General features: G+C 38.0%; 2 protein-coding genes across 2 annotated transcripts; one reads left to right on the forward strand and one right to left on the reverse strand.

The window, feature by feature from the left end:
• Positions 1-961: 961 nt before the first annotated feature.
• LOC138877698 (COP1-interactive protein 1-like) lies at positions 962-1,930 on the reverse strand. Its single transcript, XM_070157326.1, has one exon. The coding sequence runs from the start codon at positions 1,928-1,930 to the stop codon at positions 962-964; it is 969 nt and encodes a 322-aa protein (XP_070013427.1).
• Positions 1,931-5,448: 3,518 nt separating this feature from the next.
• Positions 5,449-7,969, forward strand: LOC104211957 (probable pectinesterase/pectinesterase inhibitor 41). Its single transcript, XM_009761109.2, has 2 exons — positions 5,449-6,541; positions 7,136-7,969. Exons 1-2 carry the CDS (start codon positions 5,494-5,496, stop codon positions 7,825-7,827), a joined length of 1,740 nt encoding a protein of 579 aa, XP_009759411.1. The 5' UTR covers positions 5,449-5,493; the 3' UTR covers positions 7,828-7,969.
• The last annotated feature ends 11,288 nt before the right edge of the window (positions 7,970-19,257 follow it).

Here is a 19,257-nt window from a genome sequence, read left to right on the forward strand (position 1 = left end):
GAAATATACACGGGTTAGGCAGTCTTCATCTCTAATCGCACCTCCGAGTCCCGTATGTTTTTCTGTTTCAGGAAAAGGACCAAAATTGAGAGAAACAAACAAGTGCTCGAGGCTTCATACTTCACCGCTCAAACACTTGGGGGACTACATATACACGGATACGTGCAAAAAAAACAAATACGAAAATCGAACAAGATTGAGCAAGATTTAAGAGAAAAATCAAGCTACAAAGTGACAAGTGTTGAGCAAAAGTTATGGAGTTTTCAGCGTTCATCATAGTGTTCTTTCCCATTAGAACAAAGGGAGATTTATATCATCATAGTGTTTTTTCCTATGAGAACAACAGAGTCACCTCTCAAACCCTTCTTAATACATGAAGATAGGGTCATGACTATGTACTGAAACGGGTTATGAGGAAAAACCTTGTTTATTTTATATTTATTTTGTAAAAATCTGTTAGAAGAAAAACAGTTACGAGAAAGTTATAGATGTATTTTAATACATGTAATATTCAAAAACTTGTCCAAGTCCATGAATAAAAACTTGTCAAAGTTGTTTCAAACAAAACATGTGTATTCCTATTTCTTTCATCGTATTGTAACACCATTATGAAGTTGAGACGTCTTCTTCATTAAATGTCGATATATATATAAAAGGGCCCTCTTTTATAAACCTCATGTTAATAAGTCATGAGAAGAATCATAAAGCATTTTCAAAGGATAAAAATACTAAACTATTCTATAAGTCCTAAATAGATAAGGAAAAGGAAAGAATAGAACACATTGAAGTACTAACAAACTTCTTGATATAATTAAAAAGACTAAGTAGAAACTTAGTCAACAAAAAGTTTATACAAGTGCCTCATTATGATAACTGGGGACTTTCACCAAAAAATCCCTTAAAAATAACTAAGGGATAAAACCATCATCCAACAAAGAAAGTAAAAATAAAGTCTGGAAATTTAACTGGTCATTGAAGGGGTTGGCACATCAGAAGTTGCAATATTAATTTCACTTTCAGAAACAGCCACATGCACGGTGGCAACTTCTGAAGAAGCAGCAACAGGAGTGGTTTCAGCTGGGCTTGAAGTGTTAGGTTCAACGAGGGGAGCAAGAGTCACGGAAGTTTCAGCTTCCATAGACTGAGTCGTAGAAATTTCACCCTCGGGAGCTGGAATTGCAACATCTTCAACTTCAACTGCCACAACAATGGCTTCGTCATTTACAGGTTTCTTAGCCACGGGAGCTTCAATTGCCGGAGAAGGAAAGTCAAGTGGTTGTTGGGTTCTTTCAATGGTTTCTAAAACTTTGGCCAACTCTGAGTTTAAGTCAAAGTTTTCTTGACTGGCCTCCATTAAAGCATCACGACGAGAGTTTAAGAAATCCCAACTCACCTCTAAATCAAACTTCTCCTCAAGAAGTTCATACTCCCTTTTCCACATAGCAAGATCATTCTTTAACATTTGATGTTCAGCTAAATGAGAATCAAGGGAAGCTTCAAGGGAGGCATGGGAACTCTCTAAGGCACGTACTTTGTCAGAGGAGATCCTTAAATCAGCTTGAACTTGAGTCAAGTTCTGCACTAATTCTCCTTCATATTCTTCTTTCTTGTCCAAGAGTGACTTAAGTTCTCTGATTTCTTCACTTGACTTTGATAACTGTTCTGAAAAGCAACATTCAAGGCGTTCCTTGTCTTTTTCAAATTGACTTGAAAAAGCTTTGGCAACTACTAACTCAGAAGTCAGACCTCGCTTTTGCTGCTCCAGGTGATTTCTACTCTCTTGCAATTCTTCTATAGTTCCCTGAGCATTCTCAAATTGCTCTTTCCAATTAGCTGCTTCTAGCTGGGCTCCCTTGGCTATTTCCTCAGCCTCGTGGATAGACTTTTCAGACTCACGAGTTTTCTTTTCCAGAAGGGAAATTCTTCCCATCAATTATGTACCAATGAGGTTAGCCTACAGTGACAACTCATAGAAATAAGAATTTAGAGATAAAAAAACTTGTTAGTAAGTAAAGAAAAAATACCTTCAAAGTAGAATGAAATATGTCATTCATCGGAGTTAAGCAACTGTGACTACTCATCTTTCTTCTCAATATCTCCAATCAAAGGCCCAAGCCAAGCATCTGCTCCACCAGACTTCCTTAAAAGACTGTTATTAGCAGGAACTTCAAGTGTAACGCTTCTCATAGCCAAGCTTCTGCTACTGGAACCCTCCTCTGCATGTTGAACAGAGGAAGGAGGAGAGGTAGAAGAAGTGAAAATAACAGGAGTCAAAGAACTCGAAATAGATAAGGGAGCAGGAACAGATAGAATGGGCAAGGAAGCACTTGAAACCAACAAAGGAATAGAAGGAATGGGAACAGAGGAAGAAAAAGGAACTTCATCTAAAACTGGACCTAGTTCTCCACTTTCAAAACCACCAACGAAGAGACGTTGAATAGACTCATTGGTGTCCCTCGGAGAGGTTTCATCATCATAAGGAATGTGAACAGGTTCGATAAGAGAGGAACGGACAAGGGTAACTTCAGCTTCATCCTCGAAAATGATGCGTCTCCTAACTTTTGGTCTAGCTATCAAAGAGGTGTCTTCATCTTCATCATACTCAGAACCCTCTTCTACAACTTTCCTCTTTGATAGCGTAGCTTGAGTTCTCTCCAAAGAGAGTGAAGTACCAGAAGAGGCTCGAAGGGCAATAGCTACTTCAGCTGTCATTCCTCGAATAGCAAATCCTGACAAAAAGAAGGATAAAAAAAGTTAGAAACAAGAAAGGACTTAACATGCGAAAAAGCATAAAGAGATGCATACCGTGAGTTTTCACTTTCCAACCATGTAAATTGGAAATGGATTTCCAAGTTCTCGCCGCCATAGGCACGGCTTTCAAGATTGAATCTACCCAACCACGGAAATTAGGAACGGGTTCCACATCTCTCATAGTTGCTACAGAAAGTAAAAAGAGACGAAATTAGAAAAGAAATTGAAATTCTTAAAGATAGGTACGGTAAGTAAAAAAAAACTTACGTGCAAAGTTCCACTTCTCAGGGAAAGGGATATTTGTTTCATCTACCAAATCAACTGTGTGTACAGCAACATAACGAGTGTACCACCCACGATCCTTGTCATCTTCAGGGCTTACCAAGACTCTTTTACTTCTTGCAGTTAAAGTAAAAAACCCATGGCGGAATAATTTGGGGTGGTAAAGATGAATAAGGTGGGGAAAGGTAAAGCTAACATTGGCTTTTACGGACAAATACCTCAAACAAGCCACTGCTCTCCATACAAGGGGGCCAATTTGTCCCAAACAAATTTTGAAAAAGCGACAGAAATCAAGTATAATTGGGTCAATAGCAGGAATAAATCCCAAAGTGAAGGGGTAAGTATAAACAAAAGAAAATCCAATCCTAAAAGAAGATATTCTCTAGTTTGGATTAGGGATCACTATACGAAGATCACTTCTCCAGTTGCAATCTTTTCGAACAATAGAAACCAAAGGTTCAGTGATTAGAGAAGGAAAAGTGTCAGCTTTCTCTAAATTAACAACTTGTTCACGAAGAGATTTTCTATCATTCTTAAAGGATAAGTCATTGGGTACTATTTCCTCAACTAAAGGCTCTTGAAGAGGCTCAGAAAGTTCTTTACCTTTAGAAGAGGATTTCTTAGTGATAGAACCTCTAGAAATAGTGCCAAAACTAGAAGAAGGAGTGATGGAACCAGAGGAACCACCACGAACGGATCCTAGGCTACGAAGCCTGCCACCTCTACCCCTTCTATGTCTTACAGGGGCGTTGGGGAAGCTATCAAGAATTGGGATTCTCTTAGGGTTAGGATTCGGAGACGCCATTGCAGAGAAAGGATGAACTAAAGGAAAAAAGGTTAAATATGTATATAATAGCAACCGTCAAACAAAGAAGTGTAATGATGGAAAGCCTATAATAAAAGCAACTATCACTTCGTGAATAGAGGGGATGAAGAAGCCTTGAAAAAAGGCTGCAGAATTACAGAGCCAATCAGAAGGTGACACGTGTGCAGAGCATTAAATAGAAAAGACAACTGAAGCGTCAGTACTGTCATAGCATTGATTACGGCAAAAATTTCTTTTTTGTGAAGATCCACTTCCCAAATATTTAATTGATAAATAAATGGAAAGTGGGGGGACTATCTGTATTGGAAAAAAAAACTGAGTCTGAATATTGAAGATGATGTTTCATGACACGTGAACTGGTCAAAAGGTCAAAACGCAATAAAATAGCCAAGAGGCACGGGCGACAACAGATATGGGGAGAAGAAAGCAACATAGGTGTGGACCGTTACTCAAATGGCACGAGTCTCGTACCTATTCGAGTCATTTAAAGACCGAAGATCGGAAGAAGTTGAAGATACGAATCTGATGACGTAAAAGAGTCTAAATACAGCATTAAATATCAAATACGTTAGAAAATTTGAATTAAATAGAAATGATTGTGTAACGTTTCTTCTAATGTCATTTATTGCTCATAATTGCCTCATTAAGACAAAGGCATTATAACTTCTCCTAGAATCAACTATAAAAGGAGAAGGACTCAACATCTGTAGGGACACGAAATATTATTGAGATTACACTGAAATACAAAACTACTTATTACTTTATTATTCTCAGAAATCTTCTATGATTTTCGTCTCCAGATTATCAGTAATCCGAATTTCTCTTTATTTCTAGCTTTGACCAAATTCTCAAATTTTTGGTTAAACAGGTAACAGGCGTGCCATACAATATGCAGACTGTAACAAATTTAAAAAGAAGTGCTTATATATCTAAACCTAGTTGGCATGTGCTAACTCCGTTGACAAATGATGCACAAACAAATAGTAGCAAACTGCATATACTACATTATAATGACCATAATCCTAAATAGATTGTTTAAGTACTCTGCTCCTAGTTGGACTCGGAACGTACTAATAAGTAATACTCCCTTTGGTCCAATTTAATTATTTTTTGTTGATAATATTTGATTTTTTCATATATCAAGAAAGAATTAATGTCTTTGAAGTAAAGAACCTAGGAAAATTTGTTATATTTCTAAATAAATAAATTAAGATTAATATGATCATTTCATGGTTAATTAATGCTAAAATGTAAATTTCTTAATATGTGTGAAAATAATTAAAAAATTAATTAAAGCGGATCTGAAGAGTAAGGCACAAGAAATTTGCATCTCTTTGTTTGAACCCAATCAATGCATTCCTACCAAGTAGTACCAAATACTACAACTACTCTATTTTCAAGATCGACGCGCTTTCAAGAAAATGGCCATGCAATTTACTGGTTGACTTGGATCCCATTTTTATACAATACTTTACTACTACGTACTATTAAGTCTTCTGCCACCCTTCCTCTTCACGTAGCAAAAAGAATTACAACTAGGCTTTTACCTAAGCTGGCTATCCGTTTCTTTAGCTATATATATGCCAATATCCATCAAACCATTGCACAAAAAACCATACACTAATCACCATTTCATGTGCATACCAAAAGCCATGGCAAAAAATTCTAACTTCTTTTTTGTTCATTTCGCCCTTTTTTGCACTACACTTTTTCTGCTTATTCCAATCTTATTTTCTCAATCTTTTGCTGCTGATGTTCCTCCAAATACCCCTGTACCTCCCTCTGTTATTTGCAAATCCACTCCTTATCCTTCCTTCTGTAGATCATCTGTGCTTCCACCAACAGGGAGTCCCAATGAAAATGTCTATGCCTACGGTCGAAAATCCGTCCGAAAATCTTTATCTTCAGCTCGTAAATTCTTGTCCCTTATCCAAAAATACCTTCGAAAATCCAAACACTTAACAATCACTGCTGTCCGTGCACTAGAGGATTGCCATTTTCTAGCAGGGCTTAACATGGATTACTTGTCAAGTTCTTTTAAAACTGTTAACGTGACATCGAAAATTCTCCCAGTTTTAGAAGCTGACGATGTGCAAACAATGCTCAGTGCAATTTTGACAAACACACAAACTTGTTTAGATGGTCTTCAAGGAACATCCTCTGCTTGGAGTGTGAGAAATGGCTTAGTCGCTCCACTTTCAAATGACACTAAACTTTATAGTGTTTCTTTAGCTTTGTTCACAAAAGGGTGGGTTCCAAAGAAGAAAAATGGACTAAAAATTCGTCAACCTAGTCAAAAAAAACTGTTCAAAAATGGCCAATTGTCGTTCCAAATGTCGGCACGAAACCAAGCAATTTTGGAAACAGTAAGCAGGAGAAAGCTTTTGCAGGAGCAGGAAAATAATGACCAAGTTAACGTGAGTGACATTGTGATTGTCAATCAAGATGGAAGTGGGAATTTCACTACCATTAATGATGCAGTGGCGGCTGCTCCTAATAATACCAAAGTTGATGCAGGGTATTTCCTCATATACATAACAGAAGGTGTGTACGAGGAGTATGTTGTCATTGCAAAGAACAAGAAGTATTTGATGATGATTGGTGATGGCATTAATCGAACCATCATTACAGGCAATCATAGCTTTGTTGATGGATGGACAACATTCAACTCTTCCACATTTTGTAAGTATCTAATGATATCCTTACCTTTGAAACTATGAGTTCAGAATATAATACTTGTCGAGATTTTGGTTTTATATATACACACATTACGTGTCGAAAATACAAGCTTTAGTTGAATCCATAACATATAAGTTCCATTGCTCGTTTGGTTTGAAGATAAATTATGCTGAGATTAGTTATGATGAAAATAATTATACTGGATTTATGCTAGGATTACTTATCCGTATATTATTTCTTATTGACTATATGGTACTATGTTGTATTAATTCTGAGATTGTCAATTTACCGCCTGGGATAACTATTCCATGGGATAACTATTAAATTCAAATCTCATATTTTTAAAAGTGTTACCGCTTTATTGGTAAGAATATTAAAGATCGAACCCATAAAATTTATAACATGAATACGTGTCTGAATTGTGAGAGGGTTGCATATGCAACCTTCGGTTAGATTATAAAGAGACTAATATCACATTTCGAACTTGTCGCCCAGAAGTCATCAAAGTAACAACTCTACCTTTTCCAAAAGTTAATGTTGTACTTAATTAATTTGTTACATGGTTGTTTAACAATAGTTTTGTGTCTACTTCTGCAGCTGTGGTTGGTCTAGGATTTGTTGCAGTTGACATTACGTTCCAAAACACAGCAGGAGCAATCAAGCATCAAGCAGTTGCAGTCCGAAACGGTGCTGATTTATCCACATTCTATAGCTGCAGCTTTGAGGCATACCAAGACACGTTATACGTACACTCTCTTAGGCAATTTTACAGAGAGTGTGACATTTATGGCACTGTCGATTTCATATTTGGCAATGCAGCTGCTGTTTTCCAGAATTGCAACTTGTATCCACGTCTCCCTTTGCCCAATCAGTTCAATGCAATAACAGCTCAAGGCAGAACAGACATAAATCAAAACACTGGAATTTCAATCCATAATTGCACAATTAGACCTGCAGATGATTTGGCATTTAGCAGTAGTAGCACTAAAACATATCTTGGTAGGCCATGGAAGGAGTATTCGAGGACGATTTATATGCAATCTTATATGGATGGTTTTATTCATCCATTAGGTTGGCATGATTGGTCTGGAGATTTCGCGCTAAACACGTCTTATTATGCAGAGTTTAATAACACTGGACTGGGATCAAATACAACAGACAGAGTTACATGGCCTGCAATCCAAATTTTGAATGCTACTGATGCTGTTAATTTTACAGTATCTGGTTTTCTAGTTGGAGATGATTGGTTGCCACAGACTGGAGTGCCATACTTCAATAGTTTACTGTAACCATCTCAATTCTTTAAGTTTTTTCTTTTGATTTCATAACTATAGAGTTGATTAAGGCGAATTAATAGGGAGGATTGTAAACAGTCCTGTCATTTTAAGTTTAATGTGAATTCATTTATTTAATCTACTCAAATTTTAAGTATTGTTTGATCATTGATATAGTACTTGCTAGAAATTAGTCGTCTTTATTATGGTATCCCACTGACAATGTCAAGAACCTAAAATCGATGTATTTCTCAGGAATCTGCATAAATTATAGCACTAGTACAACTCTCTTGGAGAACGCAACGAAACGTTGTCTCGGCTGCAAATATATTTATGTCTCAATCTGACAATCTCAATGTTTAGACTTTCAAAATTCATCAAAGTAAACAATAGGACTGCCATGAAATATGTGTAATACGGTAAGCATTCTAGTTATATAACATGTACAGTATGTTCATACTTGCTAACAATAAGTTAATACTCCCTCAAATTATCTGTCGCGTTCTTTTACACGTCTTTATTAAAATATTAATTAGGAAGAGTTTTCATTATTTTATCCTTATTTATGCCTTAGGATATATTTCATCCGTCTCATAATATTTGTCGTGGTTACTAAAAATATTTATCTTAAATTATTTGTCATTTTAGAAGTTCAAAACAAAATATATTATATTTTTTTTCACCCTTAATAATTAATTAGTCCATCTGTTCCACAATAAGTGACCAATTTATTTTTTTATTTTAGTCCAAAATAAGTGTCCATTTATATAATCAAGAAAAAATTTAATTTGTTTTCCAAAATTACCCTTAAGTAAGTGTTACTATAATTATGGTGCAACATTTAATGAAGGGTAGTTTAGTCACACTAACTTTTTCGTCTAGAATTTAATATTTCCTTAATGGGTGTGCCCAAAGCAAATTGACCACTTGTTGTGGACTGGAGGGAGTACCGGTTTATATTGTTACTCTCTCCGTCTCATATTAATAGTCATGGTTACAAAATTATTTGTCTCAAATTATTTGTCATTTTAAAAATTCAAGACAAAATTAATTATTTTTTTTTCCTTTTTACCCTTAGTAATAATTGTTTTTAAAGATAAAGATAGCATATATATATAGAATAAATATTCATTAAAGAGAGATTATATCTTAATATATAAATAAGGATAGAATAGTCCAATGTCTTTCCTAATTAATATTTCTAAAAGATGAGACAGAGGGAGTACTATTGTACATCTTATCACGTGGACGGTTTGTTTTGACACGTACAAATACAGTAAATAGTTATCTCCCCCAAAAATTAAAAACCGAAAAGGGTTCAAAATACCCCTAAACTATTGGAAAAAGTTTTAAAATAACCTTCATTCACCTATTGGGCTAAAAATACCCGTCCATCCACCTTTTTGGTTTACTTATGCCCTTTGACTGTTAGGTCTGTGTTGGTCAAAATCTGACCATCTCGACCGAGCTGACAAACATCCCGCCTAAGTAACCGAGCAGTGAAAGATAATATAGCCCGCTCCATGCCCCTTTCCCGGCATCCGACGAGTCGGCAAGAACAATCACGACTAAGACCCATTGGAGGCAAGAGGATGCCGAGCCAAACAAAGGGCAAGGGTGCCATGACTATATATAGCAAGGGAAAGCTTTCAAAAAGGGTGATGCTCCGGCTATCTCTCAAAGAAAAACCAAAATAGCTCTCTTCTATTATTCTTGAGAGAAAAGAATGAATCTCTAGAAAAATATGTAAAGCAATCTCCTCAACGATTGATGGGAGACACAACTTTAAATCTCAATAAGATCATTTACATTCTCTTCATCTTACGTATGATCCATACTGTTAGTTCTTTTATATGGAATTTATTATGTCTCAGCTAAGATTTACCCCGACATCTTTGATAGATTTGTTCAAAAAGGTTTCAATATCTTTTGAGTCAAACAATTTGGCACCATCTGTGGGGATTTTTTAGTGAAATTTCCTAGTTTCTCCCAGATCAAAGACAAGAAATACAATCGCCCACCAAAAGGAGCGCGAAGAGAAAATTCAACCCACGCGAGACAAAGGAGCAGCGCAGTAAGGGAAGGAGAGTCGAGCAAGACAATCAAGCTTAGAAATCTTTACCCCATCAACTACTGATACGCCAAACATGGCGAACAACAGTACCAATCAATTCTCCCCCATCGGACCACCGAATAGGGGGCAAGGAAAGTTTCATTCTAACTTGCCTCCCGATCTCTACTCAAGTAGGAATATAACGGCCACGCAGGCAAACAAAAAAACACTTCAATTGAAGGATGAAAAACTATTGCAAAACAACTGTGATACCTCCCACTGGCAGTACCTCCGAGCCGGAAGACAGAAGACAAATAAGGAAACTACAATTTGTGTGCAGAGCGAACCTAAGCGAAATAGCAATGCTTCCCATTCTCTGACGTCGTACCCTCCATTGCGAGTAGTGCCAAATGGACTGGGAATCTCCCAGAAGATATTTGGCTCTCCAAAAACTAGGACTGAAGACGGTTTACTATTTCGATAAGTTCGAAATAACACCCTTTAAGGCCAAGGGCCTTCGCCAAAAGAAGAAGAGTTCGACCTCGATCGAACGACGACGGGTTACTATTTCGATAAGTTCGAAATAACACTCTTTAAGGCCAAGGGCCTTCGCCAAAAACAAGAAGAGTTCGACCTCGATCGAACAACGACGGGTTACTATTTTTATAAGTTCGAAATAACACCCTTTAAGGCCAAGGGCTCGCCAAAAAGAAGATGAGTTTGACCTCGGTCGAATGACGAAGGGTTAATATTTCGATAAGTTCGAAATAACACCCTTTAAGACCAAGGGCCTTCGCCAAAAAGAAGAAGAGTTCGACCTCAATCGAACGACGATGGGTTACTATTTCAATAAGTTCGAAATAACACTCTTTAAGGCCAAGGGTCTTCGCCAAAAAGAAGAAGAGTTCAACCTCGATTGAAAGACGACGGGTTACTATTTTGATAAGTTTGAAATAACACCCTTTAAGGTCAAGGGCCTTTGCCAAAAAGAAGAAGAGTTCGACCTTGATCGAACGACGACGGGTTACTATTTCGATAAGTTCGAAATAACACCCTTTAAGGCCAAGGGCCTTTGCTAAAAAGAAGAAGAGTTCAACCTCGATCGAACGACGATGGGTTACTATTTCGATAAGTTCAAAATAACTCCCTTTAAGGCCAAGGGCTTTCGCCAAAAAGAAGAAGAGTTCGACCTCAATCGAACGATGATGGGCTACTATTTCGATAAGCTCGAAATAATACCCTCTAAGGCCAATGGCCTTCGCCACAAAGAAGAAGAGTTCGACCTCGATCGAACGATGACGGGTTACTATTTCGATAAGTTCGAAATAAAACCCTTTAAGGCCAAGGGCATTCGTCAAAAAGAAGAAGCGTTCGACCTCGATTGAACGACGATGGTTTACTATTTCGATAAGTTCGAAATAACACCCTTTAAGTCCAAGGCCTTCGCCAAAAAGAAGAAGAGTTTGACCTTGATCGAACGATGACCGGTTACTATTTCGATAAGTTTGAAATAACACCCTTTAACGCCAAGGGCCTTCGCCAAAAAGAAGAAGAGTTCAACCTCGATAAACGACGACGGGTTACTATTTCAATAAGTTCGAAATAACACCCTTTAAGACCAAGGGCCTTCTCCAAAAAGAAGAAGAGTTTGACCTCAATCGAACGAAGACGGGTTACTATTTCGATAAATTTGAAATAACACCCTTTAAGGCCAAGGGACTTCGCCAAAAACAAGAATAGTTCGACCTCGATCGGACGACGACGGGTTACTATTTCGATAAGTTCGAAATAACACCCTTTAAGGCCAAGGGCTCGCCAAAAAGAAGAAAAGTTTGACCTCGATCGAACGATGATGGGTTACTATTTCGATAAGTTCGAAATAACACCCTTTAAGGCCAAGGGACATCGCCAAAAAGAAGAAGAGTTCGACCTCAATCGAACGACGACGGGTTACTATTTTGATAAGTTCGAAATAACACCCTTTAAGGCCAAGGGCTTTCGCCAAAAACAAGAAGAGTTCGACCTCGATAGAATGACGACGGGTTACTATTTCGATAAGTTCAAAATAACACCCTTTAAGGCCAAGGGCCTTCGCCAAAGAAGAAGAGTTCGACCTCGATCGAACGACGACGGGTTACTATTTCGATAAGTTTGAAATAACACCCTTTAAGGCCATGGGACTTCGCCAAAAAGAAGAAGAGTTCGACCTCGATCGAACGACGACGGGTTATTATTTTGATAAGTTCGAAATAACACCCTTTAAGACCAAGGGCCTTCCCCAAAAAGAAGAAGAGTTTGACCTCGATTGAACGACGATGGGTTACTATTTCGATAAGTTCGAAATAACACCCTTTAAGGCCAAGGGCCTTCGCCAAAAAGAAGAAGAGTTCGACCTCGATCGAACGATGAAGGGCTACTATTTCGATAAGTTCAAAATTACACCCTTTAAGGCCAAGGGCCTTCGCCAAAAAGAAGAAGAGTTCGACCTTGATCGAATGACGATGGGTTACTATTTCGATAAGTTCAAAATAACACCCTTTAAGGCCAAGGGCCTTCGCCAAAAAGAAGAAGAGTTCAACCTTGATCGAACGACGACAGGTTACTATTTTGATAAGTTCGAAATAACACCCTTTAAGGCCAAGGGCCTCCGCCTATAAGAGAAAATTTCGACCTCGATCAAACAATGAAGAGGTACTATTTCGATTAGGTTTAAATGCTTCTAAGGCCAAAAGCCATTAGAAAGAAAGACCGGGACTCACCATACAGGCGTTCATCTCGCTCCAAAAGCCATAAACAGATGGAATAAATGTAAGTACAAGGAAAATAACGAAGAAAAGACTCTCCTTTATACAAAGTCATTATGAGGACTATCGCCGCTTACATATGGCCCAAGCCAACGATAAAAAAATGGGGGAAGAAGGAAGAAGAATAAAAAAAAGGAGAGGGAGGGGGAAGAAACAACAACAAGCGACAAACAACTGAAAGTAAGAACAGGCAAGAACTACATTCTTCATTCGGCGTCATCACCGCCACCACAATCTCCAAGAAGTTCCCCATTGCTATTATCCGTACCCCTATTAGCTTCGGGCGTAGCCGCATCATACCTACAATTGATGCAAGCCTCCCACGCTTTCACTCGCGCTTCTTCTTAGGCAGCCTCAGTCATAGTACCCTCCTCCCACAATCTCTTATATATATCCCGCTGGGCTTCGGCATAAACCCAGAGCTCGTGCATATGGCGGGGGACGACAGTGGAGAAAGACTCAACCTGAGCCAATAATCACTCATTTTCTGCCTCCAGTGCTGCGACCGATCTCCCAGAACCAATGCCTCTTGATCGATCTCGCTGATGTGCTCCTCGAGCCTTGCCTCCATGAGGGTAGTTGTCGCTCTCTCCGGCTCTTGTTTGGATTGGAGAACGCGGATGTTCTCCAGGGCCACCGCCCTCGCCGAAGCCTCGGACTAGGCACTCTCGATGCTCTTGAACCCACCGACTTTGTTCTCCAGCGCGGTCAATTTTCTCATCCACTCCACGCTCATCGCCTCGACCTTGATCAAGTTCTGATCCATCTCCAACTGCATCGACCTCAACTTACCCTGTAGATGCTCACATTATGCGGCGACTCCCTTACCCAACTCGAGCTCCTCGTCCTTAATTCAAAGTTGCTCCTCGAGCGCACTCTTGCTGTGGATAGTTTGCATCAACTCCTGGTCCCTTTTCTCCAACTCCTCACCAAGAGCCCGATTACTGGGGTTTGTCCTCAGCTATTCATGCATCTCGCGACACTTGTTGCGGTATCGACGATACTTCTCCAACATCTTCAAGAAAATCTTGGCCCGGATGTTAGCCCTACGAATGCTTTCCACTTCTACCATATACATCTGAAAAATATAAAGACGGGGTTAGACTAGTATTTTCGAGAAGTGCGAAGGAAGAAAACGAAAGTAAAATGCAACATACCCTTAAGCCCATAGCGGCCACCTCGTCCATCAAATCATTATTAGGAACAGACCGAAGGGCCTCATTTTAAGCTTCGAAGCATAGCAGGCTAAACTGCGGCACTAGATCCTCCCCTTCCCCCAAGAGATTGACACCGAAAGGGATCTGAAGAACACGGGTCGAGCCCCCCGCATGACCGAATGACTAAGGCCCTCTTCAAACATCCTAACATCATCGGGGTCCAGGTCCGACTCAGATTCATAGTCGTCGACCACCATGCCTTTTCCTCTTTCTGCTGTTGAAGAGGAAGAACGACCCATTACAGAAGATGAGGGTACGTCCGAAATCATAATGGCGGCCCCAGAAGTCTGATTCTCCACCACGACAGCTTGTTGGTCACCGACACCGATAATTCCAACGGTCTGTTCCATCCTTATGGGTGAAGCCATGACAACACCCTCTCCAGAGCCCGTCGGGGTAGAGTCGTCCAGGTGAATTACTGTTGGGGGCACAGTCTCAAACTCCACTCTCCATCTCTTCGACGGCCCCTCCTCTTCCCCAGTATACGGTGATTCACCCATTGGGTGAACGACATCGGTCGGGACTTTGTCTTGAGAAACGGCCCTCGCAGGAGTAACCAAGGCCGCAGATTCAACTAAAGTAGCCCTCGATGAAGGTCGGGCAATGGGTACCGTGATAGGGTGAGCACATGCGGCCGGCTGACGAAAAGCTAACGGAGGGGGCCTTGCTCTCCGCACTCTCCCTGACATCAACAAACAATACATAAGAAGCTAAGAAAAGAGAGAGCACAGTAGGTAGAGACGTCATCTCACCTATAAGGGGCCTGTGTCCGAACCATTCATGAAAGGTCAACCATGTGCGAATCCCCACTGTATGGGGAAGTATGGCACCCACCCATTCATTGATACCTTCGACAGGAGGAGGGGGCAATCTCTCAACTACAAAGACGTGATAAAATTTAGTACCAACAGAAAACGGTCGAGCATTTCACCGTCTAAAAATACAAACTTACGCGCAAAGTTCCACTTCTCAGGGAATCCCGTTGGGTCCGCCACAATGTGCTCAGTCCACACATAAAAGTAATTTTCGTAGAAACGACGGTTGGTCCTATCATCCATCTTCACCACCAGACCCCTCGACCCCCGAGGACGCATGTGAATCATCGAACCGCGAATAAGTTGAGGAGCAAAGATGCTGATCATATGGTCCAAAGTGACCTCGCGACTAGCAAGTTCCACGTACTTGAGCAGCATAAGGAATAACTTGTACAAATACGACAAAGGTTCGGCGGGGCACACTTCGTAAAAATGGCAAAAATCCACCACCAACAGAGGAAGAGGAAGTGTGTACCCTACAGTGAAGGGGTAGGCGTAGAACACACAGTACCCGGGGCAGTCGAAATGAACTATGTCTTTCCCCACTGCCGGCCACATATCAATGTAACCGAGGATTCCCCACCTTTCTTTCAACTCTGCAATATCCCTATCCCTCATAACGGAGTGAATAGGTTCCGGTTTGACCCCGACGGGAGTATTGAAGTCAGTCGGCTCTCTCCCAGGGCGAGGCAGGTTCTCAATCACTGATGGGACCTCCTCATCCTCCACCGCATCTGCCCCTCCGGTGACCTAAGTAGCACTTTCCGGCACCGGACTAGCGATAGGGAGATTGCCACGAGAAGAATCACCAGCCATATTTATCAGAAAACATGCCAAAGAAATAACAAAAAGAATGGATAAGAATTTTCAGTGAACAAGGGGGCAAGCAGGAAGTTGGAGTATCGAAAAGAAACTATATCTGCAGGGTTCTCTCAAATAAAAGGTACAGAAGTGTGTTAATCGAATGATAAGAGACATAAATCCCCCGAGCACGAAACCCAAGAGTCGCCAATCGAGTCTGATAGGGCACGAAATGTTTCAGTCCCCTAGGAATGTGTGTAAGAATGGTGGCAATCACGAAACAACTCTTTGATATGAAGCGACGTTTCAGTTCCGAAACTGCCGCAACGATCTATGGGAATCGAAAGAACGCCGCTACTCCGCCAGAAACCCAAGAAATGTAACTAAGGAACAAAGAGTCGAAAGTTAGATTTTTCTCGAATTCGCAACAATCATGATCCGTCTGCCAAGCCTGACAAAGGACGACCCCGACAGACGGAGGGACTAACTGTATTGGTCAAAATCTGACCATTACGACCGAGCTGACCAACGTCCCGCCTAAGTGATCGAGCAGTGAAAGATAAAATAACCCGCTCCATGCCCCTTTCCCGGCATTCGATGAGTCAGCAAGAACGGCGCCTAAAATCATGACTAAGACTCATTGGAGGCAAGAGGACATCGAGCCAAACAAAGGGCAAATGTGCCATGACTATATATAGCAAGGGAAAGCTTTCAAAAAGGGGGTTGCTCTGGCTATCTCTCAAAGAAAAACCAAAATAGCTCTCTTCTATTATTCTTGAGAGAGAAGAATGAATCTCTAGAAAAATATGTAAAGCAATCTCCTCATCAATTGATGGGAGACACAACTTTAAATCTCAATAAGATCATTTACATTCTCTTCATCCTACATATGATCCATACTGTTAGTTCTTTGATCTGGAATTTATTATGTTTCAGCTAAGATTTACCCCTTCATCTTTGATTGATTTGTTCAAAAAGGTTTCAATATCTTTTGAGTCAAACAAGGTCAATGCTGAATTAAAAATAATTATTATTCTTCTTGTAAAACTTAAAAATAATATTTTGTAAAATATTTTTATTTTTTTAAATTAATGCACCAGTAGTCCACTAATTTAGTAAAGTCTTCTTCTTCTTTTTTTTCAGTTTTTACAACAAAAAAAAATCAGTTTTTTTAAAAGCATTCTTTTGTAAAAGCTGGAAAAAGAATTTGTAAAAATGGTAAAAAAAAAATTTTAATGAAATATTTTCGTTTTTTAAAAACTGAAAAAAATATTTTCAACAAATTTTTGTTTTCATTTTTTCAGTTTTTTTAAAAAAACGAAAATATTTTTTCTTTAAAAAAAATTGAAAACTGAAAATAAAACGAAATGCATTAAAAATATGAAAAAAATGAAAAACTATTTCTCAAAAACGAAAATATTTTGTTGAAAATATTTTTTTTCAGTTTTTAAAAAACGAAAATATTTTATTAAAAACATTTTTTATCTGTTTTTACAAAAAAAATTGAAAAAAATGAAAAAAAATATTTTTTTGTAAAAACTGGATTTTTTTTGTAAAAAGTGAATAAAAGAAGAAGAAGACTTTACTAAATTAATGGACTATTGGTGCATTAGTTTAAAAAAATGAAAATATTTTGCAAAATATTTTTTTAATTTTTACAAAAAGAATAATAATTATTTTTAATTCAGCATTGACCTAACGGTCAAAGGGCATAAGTAAACCAAAAAAGTGAATGGAGGAGTATTTTTAAACCTTTTCCAATAGTTTTGAGGCATTTTGAACCCTTTTCCGAATTAAAAAAAATCAACCCCTTCATTGATATTACTCCAGTATATTACTGTATCTATGAAAGGATGCAACTCCATGCGTTGGGAAACATAACTGAGCATAGGCGAGCATCGCGCTTTTGTTTACCTTTACTTACAGTAGCATCTAATTGCCTCGCTGGATTTGCGTCGTTAATCAACTATATAAGGGAGTAGCGTACACGCAGTGGTAAGGACATCACCACTTTTACTATAGAAAAGTTTGAATTCTAAAACTAGTACTCTCTCTTTTCCGTGAATCTCTTTGTTTGGACACGAGTTTAAGAAAAATTAAAAAAAATTAGAATTTTTGGTTCAAAACAAGTCAAAAAGAAGTCCAGAGTATTTGTGTGGTTATAAAAGCATCTCATTAAGGGTAAAATTGAAAGTTTAAGCTAAATTAGTTTCAAATTTAAAAATAAGTCATTATTTTTGGAATGGACCAAAAAAGAAATAGATTCAGAACGGAAGGAGTATGCTATTTGAAAACATGCAATTTTAAAACTTTGGGAGATGCTAAATGACCACACTGGTGTGACCCAACTTTGGTCACACCAGTGAAAGACATAAATGACCCTTTAACTATTAGCCTACATTTTTTCCTCCAAAACACAAAATTAAATTTCAAGTCTTGAAGTATGCGAAAATTAAATGTTGGGAGATGAAGAGCCTTGTGTATTACATTTGTATTTCCATTGTATTTATGTGTATTTTATGTTTATACAAATTATACGATTTAGCGTGTATACAAATTATTGTATTTTCTTCCTTTCTTAAAAGCAAATACGGTATACGATTTATTATACTTCCTTCATATCAAACCAAGTCAAGTGGACACTTTACCATATCTAAAAAATGGATTCAAACCAAGAAAATTCGGTGGTGCAAGAAAATATGAATCCATATCTACTTATTATTTATATTTCATAATTAAATTGCTAATTATATCCCAAAATATAACGATTGGTGTCAATTGACTAGTGGAACCATAGTAAACGTAATTATATGGTCGTTATCAATATACGCAAGACCTTAATGAATGAAATTATATGTTGGCTACTATACACACACACACACACACACACACATATATATATATATAAACGTTCAATGTAACTATATATAAAGCGCAACAATGTAATTAACTAGTGTCAATATCTACTTATTATTTATATTTCATAATTAAATTGCTAATTAAATCCTAAAATATAACGATTGGTGTCAATTGGCTAGTGGAACCATAGTAAGCGTAATTTATGGTCGCTATCAATATCTACTTATTATATATATAGACGTTAAATGTAACTATATAAAAAGCACAACAATGTAATTAACTAGCAACAATATCTACTTATTATTTATATTTCATAATTAAATTGCTAATTATATCCCAAAATATAACTATTGGTGTCAATTGACTAGTGGAACCATAGTAAACGTAATTACATGGTCGCTATCAATATATGCCTGACCTTAATGAATAAAATTATACGTTGGCTACTATACACATATATATATAAACATTCAATGTAACTATATATAAAGCGCAACAATGTAATTAACTAGTGTCAATATCTACTTATTATTTATATTTCATAATTAAATTGCTAATTAAATCCTAAAATATAACGATTGGTGTCAATTGACTAGTGGAACCATAGTAAACGTAATTTATGGTCGCTATCAATATCTACTTATTATATATATAGATGTTAAATGTAACTATATAAAAAGCACAACAATGTAATTAACTAGCAACAATATCTACTTATTATTTATATTTCATAATTAAATTGCTAATTATATCCCAAAATATAACTATTGGTGTCAATTGACTAGTGGAACCATAGTAAACGTAATTACATGGTCGCTATCAATATATGCCTGACCTTAATGAATAAAATTATACGTTGGCTACTATACACATATATATATAAACATTCAATGTAA

This window comes from Nicotiana sylvestris, chromosome 9 (assembly GCF_000393655.2).
Source record: "Nicotiana sylvestris chromosome 9, ASM39365v2, whole genome shotgun sequence".
Classification (NCBI taxonomy): Eukaryota; Viridiplantae; Streptophyta; class Magnoliopsida; order Solanales; family Solanaceae; genus Nicotiana; species Nicotiana sylvestris.